Source organism: Dysidea avara, chromosome 5 (assembly GCF_963678975.1).
Source record: "Dysidea avara chromosome 5, odDysAvar1.4, whole genome shotgun sequence".
Classification (NCBI taxonomy): Eukaryota; Metazoa; Porifera; class Demospongiae; order Dictyoceratida; family Dysideidae; genus Dysidea; species Dysidea avara.
Window position 1 is genome coordinate 38,215,720 of NC_089276.1, and position 23,038 is coordinate 38,238,757.

Genomic DNA, 23,038 nt, shown 5'->3' on the forward strand with positions numbered 1-23,038 from the left:
TAGTATATGAATTGTATGGCTTTAGTGACTAAACTAATAATAGTAACAGATTGTTGTAGTGTAACATGTTGTTGTGTTTGTTAGTTCTGATCATCTAACAGAACACACACCAGTGAACAGTGTTGAAACCAGGTCAGTACTGCTGACCCGGATAACCCGCTGACCCAGATAGCAATCCAGATTAGATCCAGATTAGATCCAGATTAATTAAAACTGAGGCATACACCAAGAACTACATTTTGGACACTCAACTAACATGTTAAGTACAAAGGGTAGCTGCTATATGAAAACTAAACTTACAAGTAGAAGGAAAAATTAGGAATTTTAAGCTGGATTAGGGATCAAAAAACAAAACAAAACAAATTAACAGGGAAACAAGGGAACAGCTGAAAGTTGTAAAACAAGAGAGGTTGCCTGTACCTGCAGATATACTAGTGGACATCTAATCCCTACTCTTCAGTCTAGTATGATAGATAAATTTTTAAAAATAATTCCAGATTGTGAACAACTGATTGTTCCTGTAAGAGTTTCAATAGATAGAACAAAGTAAGGTTATAGACTGAAGAGTAGGGATTAGATGTCCACTAGTATATCTGCAGGTATAGGCAACCTCTCTTGTTTTACAACTTTCAGCTGTTCCCTTGTTTCCCTGTTTTTTTTTGTTGTTTGTTTTGTTTTTTGATCTGTAATCCAGCTTAAAATTCCTAATTTTTCCTTCTACTTGTTTGTTTACTTTTTAACAACACAATTATGACTACTGAATCCACGTGTACCACATTAAAAGAAAGAATGGCACCAGGAAGTCCATAAAATAATTTTGCATCTGAACACGTGCCCCAATAATCAATTATGCACTGAAAAGTGAGGTGGCCGTTACGCTTTATTTGTAGCTATGCTCTGCTCTTTACACAGTGTTACAAACGAAGAACAGTTCAAGAAACTTCTTTGCAATGAATCCAGTCGCTACGGAAAATGTGGACGAAAAGCATATCAGAAACCTTATTACACCTATTGCAAATCAACACCTTGTGTTGTCAGCAAAAGAACTGGATGGGAAAGGTAACTCCATGATACGTGCATTGTGCATACTGCGATTGACGAAAAGGCACATCTTTGGATGGAGCAATGTCGAACAGTGAAAAAATCAAGCCGTAGCCTTATCCATTGTCGAGTTATGTTTGGCTGAAGGCATCAGTCAGTCAGTTAGTTAGTTAGTTAGTTAGTTGTAATAAAATTCTGTTAAATAGAAAAATTTTAAAATTTCACAGAAACTTGTTGAAAGGGTTTGGGGTCACTCTGAAGACATTTTTGTGCTTGGCTATGCCTAACCAATACTGCCAAGCTGTTATGAAAGAAATTTTAGGTGAATTTTTTTGAGCAAGAAAGCCCAAAACTACATGATCCTTAATATACAGTACTATCATACTGTATAAGCAATATATGTTTCCTGTAAGTGGGTGTGGCTTTGTGCAAACTTGAACACATCTTACTGATAATTTAGTATGGCTCCACATATGCCTACAGATGTATCATATCCTCTCTATATTGAAGTGGGTGTGGCTGATGACTAAAGTTGGCCTATTAGACTATGTTTTATATAATAACATTCAATTAGTGGGTGTGGCTCCATGTAAGCCAGAAAAGAGCAATGGACATGGATTTGTATTTACAGGAGACCCTCAATGGTTATCCGACCCTTGTACCCTTGTTTATCTGAAACAGGAACTGACTGTTCTATTAGAGTATTTTGAGTATGGGTGTGTGTTCTATTAGAGTATTTCAACAGAACTCTGTATATAAATGTATATGATCCAAACAATTTACTAAACACTTTTACCATTTCCTGAGACACATTGTAGTTTGGATAACTTGAGGTTCTACTGTTCCTAAAGTAGTGATGTCATGATATGAAAATTTTAATATGATGATAATCATGGGACTTATATCACAATAGTCACGATAATATATTAAATGAATTGAATGTTGATGTTTCCACAGGACAAATTTTATTCACTAAATTTATAACAATGATTTGAAAAGTTGACACTTGTTTTTTATACATCACCACATGTTGCCAGAGAAATGTCATCATTTTTCGCAAATATCAAGTCACTTATTACTAAATAATTTGTGGTTTTTATATCATGATATAATTTTTTCTCTATAACTATTCTCATGAAATGCTTCTGTCACGATTATCACGATATACGACACATCATGGCATCACTAACCTAAAGACTACAATACTACTGAAAAATGGGTGTGGGTTTACATATTGCTGCAACACTAATCCTGAGAAGTGGGTGTGGCTCACAAAAGAAGCTGGGCTGCAGCAGGACTAGACTATAACACATTAACACACTTCCATATCATCAATCTAATTAATTCATTTCACATGTTATCCAATCTGGGTCAGATCCGGATAATCTGTGGAGCAGATGGCCCAATAAATTTATGACCTGGCTGACTCAACTCAGTTTCATTGCTGCCAGTGAACACTACTGAAATGTACACTGATTGGCTTGAACCTGTTTTGTTAGGAGAATTGTTGTATTGTTTGTAAACATTGACGGAGATGTGAGTGATTACTTGTATATTATTGTCTGCTTCAAGGAAGGTTTGTAGATAGAGTAACTATTGTAGTGTAAACCTTTTGTTTGAAAGAAATCAGGATAATGGCTATTGAGGCATAACACAAATCCAAACAAGCAAAAAAATCATTTGTTGAAACAATGCTTTAGAGTCCTCCAAGTAGAAATCATTGTGACTAAAAGGCTTACAGTTACTATTGGTAGTGTAAACACATCACATGATCCAATATGTTGTAAACCATGTACACCAGAAGTGTGTGATGTTATCATATAACTGTTGTGTTCCCATAGCGTGATGGTACAACACCTCTACATGTTGCTGTGAGGAGTGGTAGTGAGGAAATAGTAAAGCTCCTAATTGAGAAGGGAGCTGATGTCAATGCTGAGAATTTGGTAGGCTAATGTATTATGTGATGAGATGTAGTATATGAATTGTATGGCTTTAGTGACTAAACTAATAATAGTAACAGATTGTTGTAGTGTAACATGTTGTTGTGTTTGTTAGTTCTGATCATCTAACAGAACACACACCAGTGAACAGTGTTGAAACCAGGTCAGTACTGCTGACCCGGATAACCCGCTGACCCAGATAGCAATCCAGATTAGATCCAGATTAGATCCAGATTAATTAAAACTGAGGCATACACCAAGAACTACATTTTGGACACTCAACTAACATGTTAAGTACAAAGGGTAGCTGCTATATGTAAACTAAACTTACAAGTAGAAGGAAAAATTAGGAATTTTAAGCTGGATTAGGGATCAAAAAACAAAACAAAACAAATTAACAGGGAAACAAGGGAACAGCTGAAAGTTGTAAAACAAGAGAGGTTGCCTATACCTGCAGATATACTAGTGGACATCTAATCCCTACTCTTCAGTCTAGTATGATAGATAAATTTTTAAAAATAATTCCAGATTGTGAACAACTGATTGTTCCTGTAAGAGTTTCAATAGATAGAACAAAGTAAGGTTATAGACTGAAGAGTAGGGATTAGATGTCCACTAGTATATCTGCAGGTATAGGCAACCTCTCTTGTTTTACAACTTTCAGCTGTTTCCTTGTTTCCCTGTTTTTTTTTTGTTGTTTGTTTTGTTTTTTGATCTGTAATCCAGCTTAAAATTCCTAATTTTTCCTTCTACTTGTTTGTTTACTTTTTAACAACACAATTATGACTACTGAATCCACGTGTACCACATTAAAAGAAAGAATGGCACCAGGAAGTCCATAAAATAATTTTGCATCTGAACACGTGCCCCAATAATCAATTATGCACTGAAAAGTGAGGTGGCCGTTACGCTTTATTTGTAGCTATGCTCTGCTCTTTACACAGTGTTACAAACGAAGAACAGTTCAAGAAACTTCTTTGCAATGAATCCAGTCGCTACGGAAAATGTGGACGAAAAGCATATCAGAAACCTTATTACACCTATTGCAAATCAACACCTTGTGTTGTCAGCAAAAGAACTGGATGGGAAAGGTAACTCCATGATACGTGCATTGTGCATACTGCGATTGACGAAAAGGCACATCTTTGGATGGAGCAATGTCGAACAGTGAAAAAATCAAGCCGTAGCCTTATCCATTGTCGAGTTATGTTTGGCTGAAGGCATCAGTCAGTCAGTTAGTTAGTTAGTTAGTTAGTTGTAATAAAATTCTGTTAAATAGAAAAATTTTAAAATTTCACAGAAACTTGTTGAAAGGGTTTGGGGTCACTCTGAAGACATTTTTGTGCTTGGCTATGCCTAACCAATACTGCCAAGCTGTTATGAAAGAAATTTGAGGTGATTTTTTTTTTTGGACAAGAAAGCCCAAAACTGCATGATCCTTAATATAAAATACTATATTGTACTGTACGATAATTAACAATATGTCAGTAGGTGTGGTTCCGCATAAGAAATATACATTTCCTTAAGTGGGTGTGGCTTTGTGCAAACTTCAACACATCTTACCGACAATTTGGTATGGCTCCACATATGCCTACAGATGTATCATATCCTCTCTATATTGAAGTGGGTGTGGCTGATGATAAAAGTTGGCCTATTAGACTATGTTTTATATAATAACATTCAATTAGTGGGTGTGACTCCATGTAAGCCAGCAAAGAGCAGTGGACATGGATTTGTATTTACAGGAGACCCTCAATGGTTATCCAACCCTTGTACCGTTGTTTATCTGAAACAGGAACTGACTGTTCTATTAGAGTATTTTGAGTACAGGTGTATGTTCTATTAGAGTATTTCAACAGAATTCTGTATATAAATGTATATGATCCAAACAATTTACTGAACACTTTTGCAATTTCCTGAGACACATTGTGGTTTGGATAACTTGAGGTTCTACTGTTCCTAAAGTAGTGATGTCATGATATGAAAATTTTAATATGATGATAATCATGGGACTTATATCACGATAGTCATGATAATATATTAAATGAATTGAATGTTGATGTTTCCACAGGACAAATTTTATTCACTCAATTTATAACAATGATTTGAAAAGTTGACACTTATTTTTTTATACATCACCACATGTTGCCAGAGAAATGTCATCATTTTTCGCAAATATCAAGTCACTTCTTACTAAATAATTTGTGGTTTTTATATCATGATATAATTTTTCTCTATAACTATTCTCATGAAATGCTTCTGTCACGATTATCACGATATACAACACATCATGGTATCACTAACCTAAAGACTACAATACTACTGAAAAATGGGTGTGGGTTTACATATTGCTGCAACACTAATCCTGAGAAGTGGGTGTGGCTCACAAAAGAAGCTGGGCTGCAGCAGGACTAGACTATAACACATTAACACACTTCCATATCATCAATCTAATTAATTCATTTCACATGTTATCCAATCTGGGTCAGATCCGGATAATCTGTGGAGCAGATGGCCCAGTAAATTTATGACCTGGCTGACTCAACTCAGTTTCATTGCTGCCAGTGAACACTACTGAAATGTACACTGATTGGCTTGAACCTGTTTTGTTAGGAGAATTGTTGTATTGTTTGTAAACATTGACGGAGATGTGAGTGATTACTTGTATATTATTGTCTGCTTCAAGGAATGAGTTGAAGGTGTGTAGATAGAGTAACTATTGTAGTGTAAACCTTTTGTTTGAAAGAAATCAGGATAATGGCTATTGAGGAATAACACAAATCCAAACAAGCAAAAAAATCATTTGTTGAAACAATGCTTTAGAGTCCTCCAAGTAGAAATCATTGTGACTAAAAGGCTTACAGTTACTATTGGTAGTGTAAACACATCACATGATCCAATATGTTGTAAACCATGTACACCAGAAGTGTGTGATGTTATCATATAACTGTTGTGTTCCCACAGGGTGATGGTACACCTCTACATTTTGCTGTGAAGAGTAGTAGAGAGGAAATAGTAAAGTTCCTAATTAAGAAGGGAGCTGATGTCAATGCTATATCTTTGGTGAGCTAATGTATTATGTGATGAGATGTAGTGTATGGATTGTATGGCTTCAGTGACTAAACTAATAATAGTAACAGATTGTTGTGCTGTTAACATGTTGTTGTGTTTGTAAGTTCTGATCATCTAACAGAACACACACCAGTGAACAGTGTTGAAACCAGGTCAGTACTGCTGACCCGGATAACCCGCTGACCCAGATAGCAATCCAGATTAGATCCAGATTATATCCAGATTAATTAAAGCTGAAGCATACACGAAGAACTACGTTTTGGACACTCAACTAACATGTTAAGTACAAAGGGTAGCTGCTATATGAAAACTAAACTTACAAGTAGAAGGAAAAATTAGGAATTTTAAGCTGGATTAGGGATCAAAAAACAAAAAAAAAAAAACAGGGAAACAAGGGAACAGCTGAAAGTTGTGAAACAAGAGAGGTTGCCTATACCTGCAGATATACTAGTGGACATCTAATCCCTACTCTTCAGTCTAGTATGAGAGATAAATTTTTAAAAATAATTCCAGATTGTGAACAACTTTGATTGTTCCTGTAAGAGTTTCAATAGATAGAACAAAGTAAGGTTATAGACTGAAGAGTAGGGATTAGATGTCCACTAGTATATCTGCAGGTATAGGCAACCTCTCTTGTTTCACAACTTTCAGCTGTTCCCTTGTTTCCCTGTTTTTTTTTTTTTTTTTTTTTTTTTTGTTTGTTTTTTTGATTCGTAATCCAGCTTAAAATTCCTAATTTTTCCTTCTACTTGTTTGTTTACTTTTTAATAACACAATTATGACTACTGAATCCACGTGTACCACATTAAAAGAAAGAATGGCACTAGGAAGTCCATAAAATAAATTTGCATCTGAACACGCACCCCAATAATCAATTATGCACTGAAAAGTGAGGTGGCCATTACATTTAGTTTGTAGCTATGCTCTGCTCTATACAAATGAAGAACAGTACAAGAAACTTCTTTGCAATGAATCCAGTCGCTACGAAAAATGTGGACGAAAAGCATATCAGAAACCTTATTGCACCTATTGCAAATCAACACCTTTCGTTGTCAGCAAACGAACTGGAGGGGAAAGGTAACTCCATGATAAGTGCATTGTACATACTGTGATTGACGAAAAGGCACGTCTTGGGACGGAGCAATGTCAAACAGTGAAAAAATCAAGCCATAGCCTTATCCATTGTCGAGTTATGTTTGGCTGAAGGAATCAGTCAGTTAGTTAGTTAGTTAGTTAGTTAGTTAGTTAGTTGTAATAAAATTCTGTTAAATAAAAAAATTTTTAAATTTCGTAGAAACTTGTTGGAAGGGTTTGGGGTCACTCTGAAGACATTTTTGTACTTGGCTATGCCTAACCAATACTGCCAACTGTTATGAAAGAAATTTTAGGTAAGTTTTTTTCAGCAAGAAAGCCCAAAACTGCATGATCCGTAATATACAGTACTACCGTACTGTGTGATAATTCAATATGTCAGTGGGTGTGGTTCCACATAAGCAAAATATGTTTCCTGTAAGTGAGTGTGGCTTTGTGCAAACTTGAACACATCTTACTGATAATTTAGTATGGCTCCACATCTGCCTACAGATGTATCATATGCTCTCTATATTGAAGTGGGTGTGGCTGATGAGTTGGCCTATTAGACTATGTTTTATATAATAACATTCAATTAGTGGGTGTGACTCCATGTAAGCCAGCAAAGAGCAATGGACATGGATTTGTATTTACAGGAGACCCTCAATGGTTATCCGACCCTTGTACCGTTGTTTATCTGAAACAGGAACTGACTGTTCTATTAGAGTATTTTGAGTATGGGTGTGTGTTCTATTAGAGTATTTCAACAGAACTCTGTATATAAATGTATATGATCCAAACAATTTACTAAACACTTTTACCATTTCCTGAGACACATTGTGGTTTGGATAACTTGAGGTTCTACTGTTCCTAAAGTAGTGATGTCATGATATGAAAATTTTAATATGATGATAATCATGGGACTTATATCACAATAGTCACGATAATATATTAAATGAATTGAATGTTGATGATTCCACAGGACAAATTTTATTCACTCAATTTATAACAATGATTTGAAAAGTTGACACTTGTTTTTTTATACATCACCACATGTTGCCAGAGAAATGTCATCATTTTTCGCAAATATCAAGTCACTTCTTACTAAATAATTTATGGTTTTTATATCATGATATAATTTTTTCTCTATAACTATTCTCATGAAATGCTTCTGTCACGATTATCACGATATACGACACATCATGGCATCACTAACCTAAAGACTACAATACTACTGAAAAATGGGTATGGGTTTACATATTGCTGCAACACTAATCCTGAGAAGTGGGTGTGGCTCACAAAGAAGCTGGGCTGCAGCAGGACTAGACTATAACACATTAACACACTTCCATATCATCAATCTAATTAATTCATTTCACATGTGATCCAATCCTGGTCAGATCCGGATAATCTGTGGAGCAGATGGCCCAGTAAATTTATGACCTGGCTGACTCAACTCAGTTTCATTGCTGCCAGTGAACACTACTGAAATGTACACTGATTGGCTTGAACCTGTTTTGTTAGGAGAATTGTTGTATTGTTTGTAAACATTGACGGAGATGTGAGTGATTACTTGTATATTATTGTCTGCTTCAAGGAAGGTGTGTAGATAGAGTAACTATTGTAGTGTAAACCTTTTGTTTGAAAGAAATCAGGATAATGGCTATTGAGGCATAACACAAATCCAAACAAGCAAAAAAATCATTTGTTGAAACAATGTTTTAGAGTCCTCCAAGTAGAAATCATTGTGACTAAAAGGCTTACAGTTACTATTGGTAGTGTAAACACATCACATGGTCCAATATGTTGTAAACCATGTACACCAGAAGTGTGTGATGTTATCATATAACTGTTGTGTTCCCACAGGGTGATGGTACACCTCTACATTTTGCTGTAGAGAGTAGTAGAGAGGAAATAGTAAAGCTCCTAATTGAGAAGGGAGCTGATGTCAATGCTAACGATGGTTTGGTGAGCTAATGTATTATGTGATGAGATGTAGTGTATGAATTGTATGGCTTCAGTGACTAAACTAATAATAGTAACAGATTGTTGTGGTGTTAACATGTTGTTGTGTTTGTAAGTTCTTATTATCTAACAGAACACACACCAGTGAACAGTGTTGAAACTGACCCGGATAACCCGCTGACCCAGATAGCAATCCAGATTAGATCCAGATTAGATCCAGATTAATTAAAGCTGAAGCATACACGAAGAACTACGTTTTGGACACTCAACTAACATGTTAAGTACAAAGGGTAGCTGTTATGTGAAAACTAAACTTACAAGTAGAAGGAAAAATTAGGAATTTTAAGCTGGATTAGGGATCAAAAAACAAAAAAAAATACAAAAAAAAAAACAAAACAAGAAAAAACAGGGAAACAAGGGAATAGCTGAAAGTTGTGAAACAAGAGAGGTTGCCTATACCTGCAGATATACTATTGGACATCTAATCCCTACTCTTCAGTCTAGTATGATAGATAAATTTTTAAAAATAATTCCAGATTGTGAACAACTGATTGTTCCTGTAAGAGTTTCAGTAGATAGAACAAAGTAAGGTTATAGACTGAAGAGTAGGGATTAGATGTCCACTAGTATATCTGCAGGTATAGGCAACCTCTCTTGTTTTACAACTTTCAGCTGTTCCCTTGTTTCCCTGTTTTTTTTTTTTTTTTGTTTTGTTTTGTTTTTTTGATCTGTAATTCAGCTTAAAATTCCTAATTTTTCCTTCTACTTGTTTGTTTACTTTTTAATAACACAATTATGACTACTGAATCCACGTGTACCACATTAAAAGAAAGAATGGCACCAGGAAGTCCATAAAATAATTTTGCATCTGAACACGTGCCCCAATAATCAATTATGCACTGAAAAGTGAGGTGGCCGTTACGCTTTATTTGTAGCTATGCTCTGCTCTTTACACAGTGGTACAAACGAAGAACAGTACAAGAAACTTCTTTGCAATGAATCCAGTCGCTACGGAAAATGTGGACGAAAAGCATATCAGAAACCTTATTGCACCTATTGCAAATCAACACCTTGTGTTGTCAGCAAAAGAATTGGAGGGGAAAGGTAACTCCATGATACGTGCATTGTACATACTGCGATTGACGAAAAGGCACGTCTTGGGACAGAGCAATGCCGAACAGTGAAAAAATCAAGCCATAGCGTTATCCATTGTCGAGTTATGCTTGGCTGAAGGCATCAGTGAGTTAGTTAGTTAGTTAGTTAGTTGTACTAAAATTCTGTTAAATAGAAAAATTTAAAAATTTCGCAGAAACTTGTTGGAGACATTTTTGTGCTTGGCTATGCCGAACTAATACTGCCAAGCTGTTGTGAAAGAAATTTTAGGTGAGTTTTTTTTAGCGAGAAAGCCCAAAACTGCATGATCCTTAATATAAAGTACTACCGTACTGTATAAGCAACATATGTTTCCTGTAAGTGGGTGTGGCTTTGTGCAAACTTGAACACATCTTACTGATAATATAGTATGGCTCCACATATGCCTACAGATGTATCATATGCTCTCTATATTGAAGTGGGTGTGGCTGATGACTAAAGTTGGCCTATTAGACTATGTTTTATATAATAACATTCAATTAGTGGGTGTGACTCCATGTAAGCCAGCAAAGAGCAATGGACATGGATTTGTATTTACAGGAGACCCTCAATGGTTATCCGACCCTTGTACCGTTGTTTATCTGAAACAGGAACTGACTGTTCTATTAGAGTATTTTGCATATAGGTGTGTGTTCTATTAGAGTATTTCAACAGAACTCTGTATATAAATGTATATGATCCAAACAATTTACTGAACACTTTTACCATTTCCTGAGACACATTGTGGTTTGGATAACTTGAGGTTCTACTGTTCCTAAAGTAGTGATGTCATGATATGAAAATTTTAATATGATGATAATCATGGGACTTATATCACGATAGTCATGATAATATATTAAATGAATTGAATGTTGATGTTTCCACAGGACAAATTTTATTTACTCAATTTATAACAATGATTTGAAAAGTTGACACTTGTTTTTTTATACATCACCACATGTTGCCAGAGAAATGTCATCATTTTTCGCAAATATCAAGTCACTTCTTACTAAATAATTTGTGGTTTTTATATCATGATATAATTTTTTCTCTATAACTATTCTCATGAAATGCTTCTGTCACGATTATCACAATATACGACACATCATGGTATCACTAACCTAAAGACTCCAATACTACTGAAAAATGGGTGTGGGTTTACATATTGCTGCAACACTAATCCTGAGAAGTGGGTGTAGCTCACAAAGAAGCTGGGCTGCAGCAGGACTAGACTATAACACATTAACACACTTCCATATCATCAATCTATTTAATTCATTTCACATGTGATCCAATCCTGGTGACATCCGGATAATCTGTGGAGCAGATGGCCCAGTAAATTTATGACCTGGCTGACTCAACTCAGTTTCATTGCTGCCAGTGAACACTACTGAAATGTACACTGATTGGCTTGAACCTGTTTTGTTAGGAGAATTGTTGTATTGTTTGTAAACATTGACGGAGATGTGAGTGATTACTTGTATATTATTGTCTGCTTCAAGGAAGGTGTGTAGATAGAGTAACTATTGTAGTGTAAACCTTTTGTTTGAAAGAAATCAGGATAATGGCTATTGAGGAATAACACAAATCCAAACAAGCAAAAAAATCATTTGTTGAAACAATGCTTTAGAGTCCTCCAAGTAGAAATCATTGTACTATTGGTAGTGTAAACACATCACATGATCCAATATGTTGTAAACCATGTACACCAGAAGTGTGTGATGTTATCATATAACTGTTGTGTTCCCACAGCGTGATGGTAGACCTCTACATGTTGCTGTGAGGAGTGGTAGTGAGGAAATAGTAAAGCTCCTAATTGAGAAGGGAGCTGATGTCAATGCGAAGAAATTGGTGAGCTAATGTATTATGTGATGAGATGTAGTGTATGAATTGTATGGCTTTAGTGATTAAGCTAATAATAGTAACAGAATGTTGTGGTGTTAATGTTGTTGTGTTTGTTAGTTCTGATCATCTAACAGAACACACACCAGTGAACAGTGTTGAAACTAGGGCTGGGACGAAGCTTCGAATGCTTCGTGGGTTCGAAGGTTAAGCAAACTTCGAATTATAAAAGTATCCTTCGAAGCTTCGTAATGCACTCATAGTCTACGAAAGAATTAAAAATAAACGTGGTTATCTTTATTGCAGCTGCTCTTTCCTCTTGCGTGATCAATGTTCGTCTCTTCGCGATTCGTCGTGTGCCACGCCCACTTTTAAACCATCGCAGTACAGCTTGCTACCATAGTTGCAGCCTTAAAACACCTTATGAAGTGATAGATAATACATGGAAAGTGTACTTTTAGCCATTTCTCGGTGTTTACCTGTGCATGATTGCAATATAGCAGACACGCCCATTTGCAATCGATCAATCGCATCATTCAGTACTGCTGCTATGCACTTTCCAAATGCTTACAAACTTATTAAATAGGATTAGAAAGATAAAACCTAAGAAGGATGTGCATAAATACAAGAAAACATGTAACTTGAAAGTTAACACCGAAACTTCGAATGTTCGAACCTTTTATTAGCGGATATTTGAAGGTAAATTTCTGTATTCGTCCCAGCCCTAGTTGAAACCAGGTCAGTACTGCTGACCCGGATAACCCGCTGACCCAGATAGCAATCCAGATTAGATCCAGATTAGATCTAGATTAATTAAAACTGAGGCATACACGAAGAACTACGTTTTGGACACTCAACTAACATGTTAAGTACAAAGAGTTTCAATAGATAGAACAAAGTAAGGTTATAGACTGAAGAGTAGGGATTAGATGTCCACTAGTATATCTGCAGGTATAGGCAACCTCTCTTGTTTTACAACTTTCAGCTGTTCTCTTGTTTCTGTTTTTTTTTTTTATTTATTTTTTTTTTGTTTGTTTGTTTTTTGATCCGTAATCCAGCTTAAAATTCCTAATTTTCCTTCTACTTGTTTGTTTACTTTTTAATAACACAATTATGACTACTGAATCCACGTGTACCACATTAAAAGAAAGAATGGCACCAGGAAGTCCATAAAATAAATTTGCATCTGAACACGTGCCCTAATAATCAATTATGCACTGAAAAGTGATGTGGCCATTACGCTTTATTTGTAGCTATGCTCTGCTCATTACACAGTGTTACAAATGAAGAACAGTACAAGAAACTTCTTTGCAATGAACACATATGTATCATATGCTCTCTATATTAAGTGGGTGTGGCTGATGACAAAAGTTGGACTATTAGACTATGTTTTATATAATAACATTCAATTAGTGGGTGTGGCTCCATGTAAGCCTGCAAAGAACAATGGACATGGATTTGTATTTACAGGAGACCCTTGGTTATCCGACCCTTGTACCCTTGTTTATCTGAAACAGGAACTGACTGTTCTATTAGAGTATTTTGCGTATAGGTGTATGTTCTATTAGAGTATTTCAACAGATCTCTGTATATAAATGTATATGATCCAAACAATTCACTGAACTCTTTTACCATTGCCTGAGACACATTATGGTTTGGATAACTTGAGGTTCTACTGTTCCTAAAGTAATGATGCCATGATATGAAAATTTTATTATGACGATATCATGGGACTTATATCACGGTAGTCACGATATATTAAATGAATTGAATGTTGATGTTTCCACATGACAAATTTTATTCATTCAATATATAACAATGATTTGACGAAGTTGACACTTGTTTTTTATACATCACCACATGTTGCCAGAGAAATATCAGTTTTTGCAAATATCAATTCACTTTTCACTAAACAATTTGTGATTTTTATATCACAATATAGCTTTTTCCCTATCACTATTATCATGAAACACTTCTATCACGATTATCACAATATATGATACATTGTGGCGTCACTAACCTAAATACTACAATAATACTGAAAAATGGGTGTGGGTTACATATTGCTGCAACACTAATCCTGAGAAGTGGGTGTGGCTCACAAAAGAAGCTGTGTTGCAGCAGGATTAGACTATGACGCATTAGAACACTTTCGCATCGTGATTTAATAATTCATTTCACATGTGGGTCAGATCTGGATAATCTGTGAAGCGGATGATGTAGTCAATTTATGATCCGGTTGACTCACTACTGAAATGTACATTGATCGGCTTGAACCAGTTTTGTTAGGAGAATTGTTGTATTGTTTGTAACCATTGGTGGAGTTATGAGTGATTACTTGCATATTATTGTCTGCTTCAAGGAATGAGTTGAAAGTGTGTAGATAGAGTAACTATTGTAGTGTAACCCTTTTGTTTGAAAGAAATCAGGATAATGGCTATTGAGGAATAGCACAAATCCAAACATGTGTAACAAGTCTGTGATAAGCAAAAAAATCATTTATGCTTTAGAGTCATCCAAATAGAAATCATTGTGACTAAAAGGCTTACAGTTACTATTGGTAGTGTAAACACATCACATGATCCAATATGTTGTAAACCATGTACACCAGAAGTGTGTGATGTTATCATATAACTGTTGTGTTCCCACAGGGTGATGGTACACCTCTACATGTAGCTGTGTGGAGTGGTAGAGAGGAAATAGTAAAGCTCCTAATTGAGAAGGGAGCTGATGTCAATGCTAACGATGGTTTGGTGAGCTAATGTATTATGTGATGAGATGTAGTGTATGAATTGTATGGCTTTAGTGATTAAGCTAATAATAGTAACAGATTGTTGTGGTGTTAATGTTGTTGTGTTTGTTAGTTCTGATCATCTAACAGAACACACACCAGTGAACAGTGTTGAAATTAGGGCTGGGACGAAGCTTCGAATGCTTCGTGGGTTCAAAGGTTAAGCAAACTTCGAATTATAAAAGTATCCTTCGAAGCTTCGTAATGCACTCATAGTCTACGAAAGAATTAAAAATAAACGTGGTTATCTTTATTGCAGCTGCTCTTTCCTCTTGCGTGATCAATGTTCATCTCTTCGCGATTCGTCGTGTGCCACGCCCACTTTTAAAACATCGCAGTACAGCTTGCTACCATAGTTGCAGCCTTAAAACACCTTATGAAGTGATAGATAATACATGGAAAGTGTACTTTTAGCCATTTCTCGGTGTTTACCTGTGCATGATTGCAATATAGCAGACACGCCCATTTGCAATCGATCAATCGCATCATTCAGTACTGCTGCTATGCACTTTCCAAATGCTTACAAACTTATTAAATAGGATTAGAAAGATAAAACCTAAGAAGGATGTGCATAAATACAAGAAAACATGTAACTTGAAAGTTAACACCGAAACTTCGAATGTTCGAACCTTTTATTAGCGGATATTTGAAGGTAAATTTCTGTATTCGTCCCAGCCCTAGTTGAAACCAGGTCAGTACTGCTGACCCGGATAACCCGCTGACCCAGATAGCAATCCAGATTAGATCCAGATTAGATCCAGATTAATTAAAACTGAGGCATACACGAAGAACTACGTTTTGGACACTCAACTAACATGTTAAGTACAAAGGGTAGCTGCTATGTGAAAACTAAACTTACAAGTAGAAGGAAAAATTAGGAATTTTAAGCTGGATTAGGGATCAAAAAACAAACAAACAAAGAAAAACAGGGAAAGAAGGGAACAGCTGAAAGTTGTGAAACAAGTGAGGTTGCCAATACCTGCAGATATACTAGTGGACATCTAATCCCTACTCTTCAGTCTAGTATTATAGATAAATTTTTTAAAATAATTCCAGATTGTGAACAACTGATTGTTCCTGTAAGAGTTTCAATAGATAGAACAAAGTAAGGTTATAGACTGAAGAGTAGGGATTAGATGTCCACTAGTATATCTGCTGGTATAGGCAACCTCTCTTGTTTTACAACTTTCAGCTGTTCTCTTGTTTTCCTGTTTTTTTTTTTGTTTTTTTTTGTTTGTTTTTTTGATCCCTAATCCAGCTTAGACTATGATATAGCTCATGTAGAGGGTTACTAAATCACTTAGTCACCTGACATGCTCATTTAGTCACCTACACATGTTCATTTAGTAACCCGCCCTCAGGCAATTTTGTACGTGAAAAATAATTATAACACGAAAGATACACTGGAGTACTTGATAATACTATAATACAATTCTTCTCCGTGTTCTGCGAATAATTCTGGAGAAATGGTAGACTAAGCGGCATATCTACTATTAGTCTCGCGTGCCAGACGGTTTGTGTGGGGGCGGTTTATTTGCCGCCCCCACACAAACCGTCTGGCACGCGAGACTAATCTACTATAGCTCTAGCCGTTACTGTGGTTACCGGTCGAATAATTATTTTTGTGGGCGCTGTAAGGACTTCAGGAAGAAACCGTTCTGCTGTTCTGCATTGCTCTTTCACGCCACCCTAATGTTCTGGCTATAAAGGTATATACTTTAAACCATAGTCTAAATAAGTTAGACACCGCGACCAACGGGAACTAAGCGATTTAGTAACCCCTCTGGCCCTTAGTAGCGCCCTCGCTGCGCTCGGGACGCTACAGCCTCAGGCCATCAGGGTTACTAAATCGCTTAGTTCCCTTGGTCTTGGTGTCTAACTATTATTTAAAATTCCTAATTTTTCCTTCTACTTGTTTGTTTACTTTTTAATAACACAATTATGACTACTGAATCCTCGTGTACCACATTAAAAGAAACAATGGCACTAGGAAGTCCATAAAATAAATTTGCATCTGAACCCGCCCCCAATAATCAATTATGCACTGAAAAGTGAGGTGGCCATTACGCTTTATTTGTAGCTATGCTCTGCTCATTACACAGTGTTACAAATGAAGAACAGTACAAGAAACTTCTTTGCAATGAATCCAGTCGCTACGGAAAATGTGGACGAAAAGCATATCAGAAACCTTATTGCACCTATTGCAAATCAACACCTTGTGTTGTCAGCAAAAGAATTGGAGGGGAAAGGTAACTCCATGATACGTGCATTGTACATACTGCGATTTATGAAAAGGCACGTCTTTGAACGGAGCAATGTCGAACAGTGAAAAAATCAATCCGTAGCCTTATCCATTGTCGAGTTATGTTTGGCTGAAGGCATCAGTGAGTTAGTTAGTTAGTTAGTTATTTAGTTGCATTAAAATTCTGTTAAATAGAAAAATTTTAAAATTTCGTAGAAACTTGTGGAAGTGTTTGGGGTCACTCTGAAGACATTTTTGTGCTTGGCTATGCCTAACCAATACTGCCAAGCTGTTATGAAAGAAATTTGAGGTGATTTTTTTTGGGCAAGAAAGCCCAAAACTGCATGATCCTTAATATACAGTACTACTGTACTGTACGATAATTAACAATATGTCAGTGGGTGTGGTTCCACATAAGAAATATACATTTCCTGTAAGTGGGTGTGGCTTTGTGCAAACTTGAACACATCTTACCGATAATTTAGTATGGCTCCACATATGCCTACAGATGTATCATATCCTCTCTATATTGAAGTGGGTGTGGCTGATAATAAAAGTTGGCCTATTAGACTATGTTTTCTATAATAACATTCAATTAGTGGGTGTGACTCCATGTAAGCCAGCAAAGAGCAATGGACATGGATTTGTATTTACAGGAGACCCTCAATGGTTATCCGACCCTTGTACCGTTGTTTATCTGAAACAGGAACTGACTGTTCTATTAGAGTATTTTGCATATAGGTGTGTGTTCTATTAGAGTATTTCAACAGAACTCTGTATATAAATGTATATGATCAAAACAATTTACTGAACACTTTTACCATTTCCTGAGACACATTATGGTTTGGATAACTTGAGGTTCTACTGTTCCTAAAGTAGTGATGTCATGATATGAAAATTTTAATATGATGATAATCATGGGACTTATATCACGATAGTCATGATAATATATTAAATGAATTGAATGTTGATGTTTCCACAGGACAAATTTTATTCACTCAATTTATAACAATGATTTGAAAAGTTGACACTTGTTTTTTTATGCATCACCACATGTTGCCAGAGAAATGTCATTATTTTTTGCAAATATCAAGTCACTTATTACTAATAATTTGTGGTTTTTATATCATGATATAATTTTTTCTCTATAACTATTCTCATGAAATGCTTCTGTCACGATTATCACGATATACGACACATCATGGTATCACTAACCTAAAGACCACAATACTACTGAAAAATGGGTGTGGGTTTACATATTGCTGCAACACTAATCCTGAGTAGTGGGTGTGGCTCACAAAAGAAGCTGGGCTGCAGCAGGACTAGACTATAACACATTAACACACTTCCATATCATCAATCTAATTAATTAATTTCACATGTGATCCAATCTGTGTCAGATCCAGATAATCTGTGGAGCAGATGGCCCAGTAAATTTATGACCTGGCTGACTCAATTCAGTTTCATTGCTGCCAGTGAACACTACTGAAATGTACACTGATTGGCTTGAACCTGTTTTGTTAGGAGAATTGTTGTATTGTTTGTAAACATTGACGGAGATGTGAGTGATTACTTGTATATTATTGTCTGCTTCAAGGAAGGTGTGTAGATAGAGTAACTATTGTAGTGTAAACCTTTTGTTTGAAAGAAATCAGGATAATGGCTATTGAGGCGTAACACAAATCCAAAAAAATCATTTGTTGAAACAATGCTTTAGAGTCCTCCAAGTAGAAATCATTGTGACTAAAAGGCTTACAGTTACTATTGGTAGTGTAAACACATCACATGATCCAATATGTTGTAAACCATGTACACCAGAAGTGTGTGATGTTATCATATAACTGTTGTGTTCCCACAGGGTGATCGTACACCTCTATGTGTTGCTGCGAGGAGTGGTAGTGAGGAAATAGTAAAGCTCCTAATTAAGAAGGGAGCTGATGTCAATGCTAAGGATGGTTTGGTGAGCTAATGTATTATGTGATGAGATGTAGTGTATGAATTGTATGGCTTCAGTGTACTAAGCTAATAATAGTAACAGATTGTTGTGGTGTAACATGTTGTTGTGTTTGTTAGTTCTGATCATCTAACAGAACACACACCAGTGAACAGTGTTGAAACCAGGTCAGTACTGCTGACCCGGATAACCCGCTGACCCAGATAGCAATCCAGATTAGATCCAGATTATATCCAGATTAATTAAAGAAACAAGGGAACAGCTGAAAGTTGTGAAACAAGAGAGGTTGCCTGTACCTGCAGATATACTATTGGACATCTAATCCCTACTCTTCAGTCTAGTATGATAGATAAAATTTTTAAATAATTCCAGATTGTGAACAACTGATTGTTCCTGTAAGAGTTTCAGTAGATAGAACAAAGTAAGGTTATAGACTGAAGAGTAGGGATTAGATGTCCACTAGTATATCTGCAGGTATAGGCAACCTCTCTTGTTTTACAACTTTCAGCTGTTCCCTTGTTTCCCTGTTTTTTTTTTTGTTGTTTGTTTTTTTGATCTGTAATCCAGCTTAAAATTCCTAATTTTTCCTTCTACTTGTTTGTTTACTTTTTAAAACACAATTATGACTACTGAATCCACGTGTACCACATTAAAAGAAACAATGGCACCAGGAAGTCCATAAAATAAATTTGCATCTGAACTAGGGATGCCACGACATAGAAATTTTTATGTCACATGTCATAGAGGTTTATGTCACGACATGTCATATGTCACGACATAAGCAAATCTTAAAGTTTCACAACTGAAGCTATTACTTATGAAACTGCATAGCTATTTTGATTCAAACATGCAAAAATATCAACTTAAACATCAGCAATATTAATTATGAAATCAACAACCAACAATTGCTCATACTATTTTTATTTTGTCAATTTTTCTCATATTTATTGCATCAAAATTAATCAAAATGAATGGAAAAGTGTGCATTATTAGGAGATATTTATGTCACGACATAAAGAAGCCTATGTCATATCATATCATGGAACTTTATGTCACGACATGTCATATGTCACGACTATCGTGGCATCCCTAATCTGAACACGTGCCCCAATAATCAATTATGCACTGAAAAGTGATGTGGCCATTACGCTTTATTTGTAGCTATGCTCTGCTCATTACACAGTGTTACAAATGAAGAACAGTACAAGAAACTTCTTTGCAATGAACACATATGTATCATATGCTCTCTATATTAAGTGGGTGTGGCTGATGACAAAAGTTGGCCTATTAGACTATGTTTTATATAATAACATTCAATTAGTGGGTGTGGCTCCATGTAAGCCAGCAAAGAGCAATGGACATGGATTTGTATTTACAGGAGACCCTCAATGGATATCCGACCCTTGTACCCTTGTTTATCTGAAACAGGAACTGACTGTTCTATTAGAGTATTTTGCGTATAGGTGTATGTTCTATTAGAGTATTTCAACAGATCTCTGTATATAAATGTATATGATCCAAACAATTTACTGAACACTTTTACCATTGCCTGAGACACATTGTGGTTTGAGGTTCTACTGTTCCTAAAGTAATGATGCCATGATATGAAAATTTTATTATGACGATATCATGGGACTTATATCACGATAGTCACGATATATTAAATGAATTGAATGTTGATGTTTCCACATGACAAATTTTATTCACTCAATATATAACAATGATTTGACGAAGTTGACACTTGTTTTTTATACATCACCACATGTTGCCAGAGAAATATCATCATTTTTTGCAAATATCAAGTCACTTTTCACTAAACAATTTGTGATTATTATATCACAATATAGCTTTTTCCCTATCACTATTATCATGAAACACTTCTATCACGATTATGACAATATGCGATACATTGTGGCGTCACTAACCTAAAGACTACAATAATACTGAAAAATGGGTGTGGGTTACATATTGCTGCAACACTAATCCTGAGAAGTGGGTGTGGCTCACAAAAGAAGCTGTGTTGCAGCAGGATTAGACTATGACGCATTAGAACACTTTCGCATCGTGATTTAATAATTCATTTCACATGTGGGTCAGATCTGGATAATCTGTGAAGTGGTTGATCTAGTCAATTTATGATCCGGTTGACTCACTACTGAAATGTACATTGATCGGCTTGAACCAGTTTTGTTAGGAGAATTGTTGTATTGTTTGTAACCATTGGTGGAGTTATGAGTGAATACTTGCATATTATTGTCTGCTTCAAGGAATGAGTTGAAGGTGTGTAGATAGAGTAACTATTGTAGTGTAACCCTTTTGTTTGAAAGAAATCAGGATAATGGCTATTGAGGAATAGCACAAATCCAAACATGTGTAACAAGTCTGTGATAAGCAAAAAAATCATTTATGCTTTAGAGTCATCCAAATAGAAATCATTGTGACTAAAAGGCTTACAGTTACTATTGGTAGTGTAAACACATCACATGATCCAATATGTTGTAAACCATGTACACCAGAAGTGTGTGATGTTATCATATAACTGTTGTGTTCCCACAGGGTGATGGTACACCTCTACATTTTGCTGTAGAGAGTGGTAGAGAGGAAATAGTAAAGCTCCTAATTGAGAAGGGAGCTGATGTCAATGCTAACGATGGTTTGGTGAGCTATTGTATTATGTGATGAGATGTAGTGTATGAATTGTATGGGTTCAGTGACTAAGCTAGTAATAGTAACAGATTGTTGTGGTGTTAACATGTTGTTGTGTTTGTTAGTTCTGATCATCTAACAGAACACACACCAGTGAACAGTGTTGAAACCAGGTCAGTACTGCTGACCCTGATAACCCGCTGACCCAGATAGCAATCCAGATTAGATCCAGATTATATCCAGATTAATTAAAGAAACAAGGGAACAGCTGAAAGTTGTGAAACAAGAGAGGTTGCCTGTACCTGCAGATATACTATTGGACATCTAATCCCTACTCTTCAGTCTAGTATGATAGATAAAATTTTTAAATAATTCCAGATTGTGAACAACTGATTGTTCCTGTAAGAGTTTCAATAGATAGAACAAAGTAAGGTTATAGACTGAAGAGTAGGGATTAGATGTCCACTAGTATATCTGCAGGTATAGGCAACCTCTCTTGTTTTACAACTTTCAGCTGTTCCCTTGTTTCCCTGTTTTTTTTTGTTGTTTGTTTTTTTGATCTGTAATCCAGCTTAAAATTCCTAATTTTTCCTTCTACTTGTTTGTTTACTTTTTAATAACACAATTATGACTACTGAATCCACGTGTACCACATTAAAAGAAACAATGGCACCAGGAAGTCCATAAAATAAATTTGCATCTGAACACGCACCCCAATAATCAATTATGCACTGAAAAGTGATGTGGCCATTACGCTTTATTTGTAGCTATGCTCTGCTCATTACACAGTGTTACAAATGAAGAACAGTACAAGAAACTTCTTTGCAATGAACACATATGTATCATATGCTCTCTATATTAAGTGGGTGTGGCTGATGACAAAAGTTGGCCTATTAGACTATGTTTTATATAATAACATTCAATTAGTGGGTGTGGCTCCATGTAAGCCAGCAAAGAGCAATGGACATGGATTTGTATTTACAGGAGACCCTCAATGGATATCCGACCCTTGTACCCTTGTTTATCTGAAACAGGAACTGACTGTTCTATTAGAGTATTTTGCGTATAGGTGTATGTTCTATTAGAGTATTTCAACAGATCTCTGTATATAAATGTATATGATCCAAACAATTTACTGAACACTTTTACCATTGCCTGAGACACATTGTGGTTTGAGGTTCTACTGTTCCTAAAGTAATGATGCCATGATATGAAAATTTTATTATGACGATATCATGGGACTTATATCACGATAGTCACGATATATTAAATGAATTGAATGTTGATGTTTCCACATGACAAATTTTATTCACTCAATATATAACAATGATTTGACGAAGTTG

At 35.8% G+C, this 23,038-nt stretch overlaps 1 protein-coding gene across 1 annotated transcript in view; it reads left to right on the forward strand.

The window, feature by feature from the left end:
- The window catches only part of LOC136255254 (putative ankyrin repeat protein RF_0381), a 33,666-nt gene extending 11,840 nt beyond the window's left edge, over positions 1–21,826 (forward strand). Inside the window, exons 7-14 of the mRNA XM_066047980.1 lie at positions 2,883–2,984; positions 5,946–6,044; positions 8,991–9,092; positions 11,973–12,071; positions 14,714–14,815; positions 18,954–19,055; positions 21,606–21,707; positions 21,821–21,826. Of these exons, the coding sequence (XP_065904052.1) occupies positions 2,883–2,984; positions 5,946–6,044; positions 8,991–9,092; positions 11,973–12,071; positions 14,714–14,815; positions 18,954–19,055; positions 21,606–21,707; positions 21,821–21,826 (714 nt within the window). The remainder of the gene's footprint in view (positions 1–2,882; positions 2,985–5,945; positions 6,045–8,990; positions 9,093–11,972; positions 12,072–14,713; positions 14,816–18,953; positions 19,056–21,605; positions 21,708–21,820) is intronic.
- Positions 21,827–23,038: the final 1,212 nt, after the last annotated feature.